Raw genomic sequence first — 5509 nt, forward strand, 5'->3', positions numbered from 1 at the left:
AACATGGACGTCAGGAATGGACACTGGCACCATACTGTTTTCAAGCCCACCAGAATGGTGCAATTGTCCATTCCTGCACCAGTTACGTTCGTAACTTGAGTGCTTACCTGCAAACTACACACGTTCGGCAGCACAGCCGGGTTGTATGTGGAGAAGTGCCAATAGGGGACTAAATTGGGAGTCACCTGGGCCCCACATATTGAGGCCCCCCACAGGGAGTCAGCTTCTTGCTTTGACATGTTAACATCACTCCACCAATGGAATAGTCATTGAAAAGACTTAACCACCATACTACACTACTATGGCAATATAGAGGGCCTTTAGTAATACATAATGACTTGGTCATTGCCATTCTAGTAACAGCAAAACAGGGGCCATGTCTTATCAGGTTAAACAAGGGTCCATTTGACCCAGACCCATATGGCCCAAAATTGGTTTTACGGTCCCGGGTAGCTCCGTGGTTGCTCTGGCTGTGACTGTGCTGGCTGTGGTGGTGTGGATCAGGTTATGGGGGGATAGTGTCTGAGGAACAGGGCTGGAGGCGCCAGCGACACCCACACGATGAGAGACGGAGCTGGAGAGGTGACAAGTGAAGCCCTGCGTCTGGAGAGAGAGAGAGAGAGAGAGAGAGAGAGAGAGAGAGAGAAAGAGAGAAAGAGAGAGAGAGAGAGAGAAAGAGAGAAAGAGAGAGAGAGAGAGAGAGAGAGAGAGAGAGAGAGAGAGAAACACAATCAGCATCTCTGGGTCCTCCTCCTCGCTCACAAGACTTCATCCACACAGCAAAAAGACCAACGTTGAATTGACTCTTATAGAGATAAACCATTTTGCCAAGTTTAGATTTAGTTTAAAGGTCAAGTTTAAAGGTCAAATAGCCCAATCCTTGGAAACTATGTGGATTGTGACAATTTGTCCTGGTTTGGGGAAAAAAGTCCCTGTGCCTAGTTTCTCGTGCTGACTGACTCTGTCAGGATAATACTGCCAACCACTCCACATAACCTATTCTCCCCACTGCTCACACGCCAGCAGCTGGGTGAAATGTTACATGGTGGTAATCCAGTGGTTAGGATGCTCAGATGAGCTTTACTATGCTGCAGAGGAGGCTTTGACCTAACTGTGTAAAATATATAAAGTTGCTTGATGCAAAGTAAGTGTGTGTGTGTGTGTGTGTGTGTGTGTGTGTGTGTGTGTGTGTGTGTGTGTGTGTGTGTGTGTGTGTGTGTGTGTGTGTGTGTGAGAGAGAGAGAGAGAGAGAGAGAGAGAGAGAGAGAGAGAGAGAGAGAGAGAGAGAGAGAGAGAGAGAGAGAGAGAGAGAGAGAGAGAGAGAGAGAGAGAGAGAGAGATCCTTAATTTAGGGCTTGAAAGAATCCATGACAAACTGTTGGTGAGGCATGATAGCAAAACATAAACAGTGAGTAAGCAGCAATGAATTTGATGAAAAAGAGTTGCCCCCCTAAGGATAAGCTGAGAGAGAGAGAGAGAGAGAGAGAGAGAGAGAGAGAGAGAGAGAGAGAGAGAGAGAGAGAGACACAGAGACAGAGACAGAGAGAGAGAGAGAGAGAGAGAGAGGCAAAGACAGAGACTTTGTTATGAAAATATGAACACTCATACCAATACCATCAATGTGGGTGATATTTGCATCGCACTGTTTTCTTTTGCACCTCTTTAAATCTGATGGAAGTATAATTTAATGAAGAGGTAGGCCTAAATTCCCTTGTGTGACACTGGTCACCAGCTTAATTTGGTCTGATACAATTAAATTAATTTACATTCCTAAATAGAAGGAATCTGCTCTACTACTCAACTCTAGTATATCAGGCAGCTCTCTGATACCAATGTGTTAATATAAGCTGGTTTTCACTCCACCTATTTCCTTCAAAGAAAATCTCATTCGAAAATATATGTAGTCTTTGGAGAAAAACATTTTCCATTTATTGTAGCCCCTTGCTAATGCTTTATTTCAAATGTTAAAATTCCATGTTTAGCCAAAACAAGAACGACATGAGAAATATTGCATTCCGGTTTGTTGTTGACAATCATTAACATTTGATCGTCGCCATGTTGACCAAAACTACCAAGCTGAATGTAGCATCATTAACCATTAACTTACGCATCCTTGGCTGAGGCGTGAATGACGAACCATTTTAAATTAGCCTACTTATGTTGGTGCATTCTGCTTCAACACACACACACACACACACACACACACACACACACACACACACACACACACACACACACACACACTGTCAATGATTATTGGAATATTGTTTTTGTCGTAAAAAAAAATAGCACAGTAAAATTGCCCGGTGTTGTGGACGCATTATTTTACGCACGAAGAGTTACGTTAAAGTTCTTAGATAAAATCCATTTGTGTGTCCAAAATGGGCGGACAGGAACATGTCCAAACGTTTCCTATGGTTTATTTAGACTTGCCCGGTCTCCTCAATGGAAATAATGGCACGGGGCTTTCAGAATGTAATGGTTGGGTAATGGGTCGCCATTCGCGCCTCTAGTGCCCTTTTCTAATTGCAATCCATCTCGACAATTTAGCCCAGCTTTGCCCCGGCATGTTTTGACAGCAGTGGCACATACAGGAGCTATACCTGACTATTACTCCATAGCCTGAAGCATTTGATGTCATACAATCGTAATTTATCACCCCTGTCCCCCGAAGCGATAGAAAAAAAATTCACCAAATATAAATGATCGTGTTTGGGATCCGTGAAAGAAATATGTTTCTTGCAGTTTTTACATAATGGAATGAAATACATTAATGCAATGTAGTGATTTTATATAGCTTGATTTTTTTTCTCTGTCAGTTTCTAAAAGTGGAGGCGAAATAACTAAAGAATGGCGCGGCAGAGCGAGAGAGAGGGAGAGAGAGAGAGAGAGAGAGAGAGAGAGAGAGAGAGAGAGAGGGGGAGAGAGAGAGAGATGGCTGCTGCGCGAGCAAGGGAGACGAGGAGGAAGGGAGTGTATTGAGAGAGGGGTTTCTCGCTGGGGGGAGGAGAGGGCGGGGTGTGTGAACTCACACGAGTTTAAAAGGGGACGGCGAAGTAGTGACAGCAACACACTCAGACGGCAATCACCCTCCTGAGGTGACGCACCCAAACAGACGCTCCTCCGCTCTGCACCCAAACAGACGCTGCACGGATTTACTATTATCCTTTTAAACTCGGATCTAAAGTTGACAGACCGCCTATTTTGCTTGCTAGCTTTGGTTTTTGTTTTATTTCTACTTCTCAGTTTTGAGTACTTTTTTTTTATTACTCAGTTATTTTGGTTTGATTTCATTTCAACGACCAAGGTCTTTTTTTTCCAACTGCTACTCAACTCACTCAACTTGTTGGAACTCAATCAGCCTTTTTTGACTCAAACCAAACAAAGTAAGTTCAGAAGATGGCGTTGAACCTGAGTGAAGAGTACGAGTACGAGTATGACGAGCCGGAGAACAGCACCATGTGTGACTACGATGAGTGGGAGCCGTCCTACTCGCTCATCCCCATGCTGTACATGGTCATCTTCATGCTGGGCCTGTCGGGCAACGGCGTGGTCATCTTCACTGTGTGGCGCTCGGCGCAGTCCAAGCCGCGGCGCGCCGCAGACGTCTACATCTGCAATCTGGCACTGGCCGACCTGACCTTCGTGGTGACCCTGCCCCTCTGGGCCGTGTACACGGCGCTGGGCTACCACTGGCCCTTCGGCATGACGCTCTGCAAGCTCAGCAGCTACGTGGTGCTGCTCAACATGTACGCCAGTGTCTTCTGCCTCACCTGCCTCAGCTTCGACCGCTACCTGGCCATAGTGCACTCGCTGACCAGCTCGCAGCTGCGCACCAAGTCGCACATGCAGGCCTCCCTTGCCTTCATCTGGCTGCTGTCCGGCGTCCTGGCCTCCCCAACGCTGGTCTTCCGCACCACCCGGGAAGAAGGCAACACCACCATCTGCATCATGGACTTCACCCTGGTGGCGGGCGACGACAAGCGCAAGGAGGCGCTGTGGATCGCGGGGCTGGGGATCTCCTCGTCCGTGCTGGGCTACCTCCTCCCGCTGCTGGCCATGATGGTGTGCTACGGCTTCATCGGCTGCACCGTCACCCGCCACTTCAACAGCCTGCGCAAGGAGGACCAGCGCAAGCGGCGCCTGCTGAAGATCATCACCATGCTGGTGGTGGTCTTCTCCGCCTGCTGGACGCCGTTCCACGTGGTGAAGGGCATGGACTCGCTGTCGTACCTGGGCCTGGCGCCGTCCTCCTGCACCTTCCTGAGCTTCCTGCTGCTGGCGCACCCCTACTCCACCTGCCTGGCCTACGTCAACAGCTGCCTCAACCCCTTCCTCTACGCCTTCTTCGACACCCGCTTCCGCTCGCAGTGCCTGTTCCTGCTCAACCTGAAGAAGGCGCTGCACTCCAGCCCCGCCAGCTCGCTCTCCTCCCACAAGACCGAGCAGCAGTCGCTGGCCACCAAGGTGTGATGATGGACGGACGGATGGATGGAGGTGACAGGACAGAGAGGAGAGCAGGAGAAGAAGGAGAAAAGAAGAGAAGAGATGAGGAAAGGATGGAGAACATGGTGGTGTGTGGTGGTGGTGGTGGTGGAGGTTCTAAGAGGAGAATCTTCACTGTTGCCGTGAGAGACACTGGACCTAAAAGGATGGAGGGAGAGACTTTGAAAAGACGGAGGTGAGCAAGAGTCAAGAATTTGAAGATGTCACTTTGTTTGAAACTGCTGGGAGAGATACAGAACACAACCACAACAACAACAGCAGATCTTGTTTTTTTTCTTGGCTTCACTTGACTTTTGTGAGAGATAAACTGAACAGAACGTCCGCAGCTGTGGAGAAATGTGGTGCTCTTTTTTGTTTTCCCTGTCATTGCTGAAAGGGGGGTGAACAAGAAAGACTTTCCAGCTATCAAAGATGCCACAGTTTGTGACTGAACTCTCCACACACACACACACACACACACACACACACACACACACACACACACACACACACACACACACACACACACACACACACACACACACACACACACACACACACACACACACACACACTACCTAGACAACTCCACATCCACACACCCCGGCAACTAACACCCTTTCTCACACACACAGACACACACACACACACCCCACCTCGAGCTGACAGCTGCTATCCAGACGTTTGAGGGGCAGAGACCGTATGTATGTGTGTGTGTGTGTTTTGGGGAAGGGGGGGGGTGTCGGTCAGGTTGGATTAGAGCTGCATGGGTGTGAGTAAGAGACTGGAGGAGCCTGCTGCAGTATTGATGAGCGTCTGCAAGCCATGCAGGCACCATGAAGATCCACTGTCAGGAGGAGGGGGGAAGATGGAGTACCTGGACATCAGGCCCACATGCAGGAGAGGGAGGTGGGAGCTGGGTCGTCTCGGTGGTGGTCCCGACTCCGACAGCAGCAAAGCCGGGTGAGGTGGGGTGAGGGGGGTGGGGAGAGTTGTGGTGGAGCTGGTAGCTGTGGCTGGCGGC

The 5509-nt window shown here is 49.1% G+C and overlaps 1 protein-coding gene across 1 annotated transcript; it reads left to right on the forward strand.

The window, feature by feature from the left end:
* The first annotated feature begins 3229 nt into the window (after positions 1-3229).
* Positions 3230-4711, forward strand: LOC134437582 (apelin receptor B-like). Its single transcript, XM_063187065.1, has one exon. The coding sequence runs from the start codon at positions 3400-3402 to the stop codon at positions 4471-4473; it is 1074 nt and encodes a 357-aa protein (XP_063043135.1). The 5' UTR covers positions 3230-3399; the 3' UTR covers positions 4474-4711.
* Positions 4712-5509: the final 798 nt, after the last annotated feature.

Source organism: Engraulis encrasicolus, chromosome 21 (assembly GCF_034702125.1).
Source record: "Engraulis encrasicolus isolate BLACKSEA-1 chromosome 21, IST_EnEncr_1.0, whole genome shotgun sequence".
Lineage (NCBI taxonomy): Eukaryota > Metazoa > Chordata > Actinopteri > Clupeiformes > Engraulidae > Engraulis > Engraulis encrasicolus.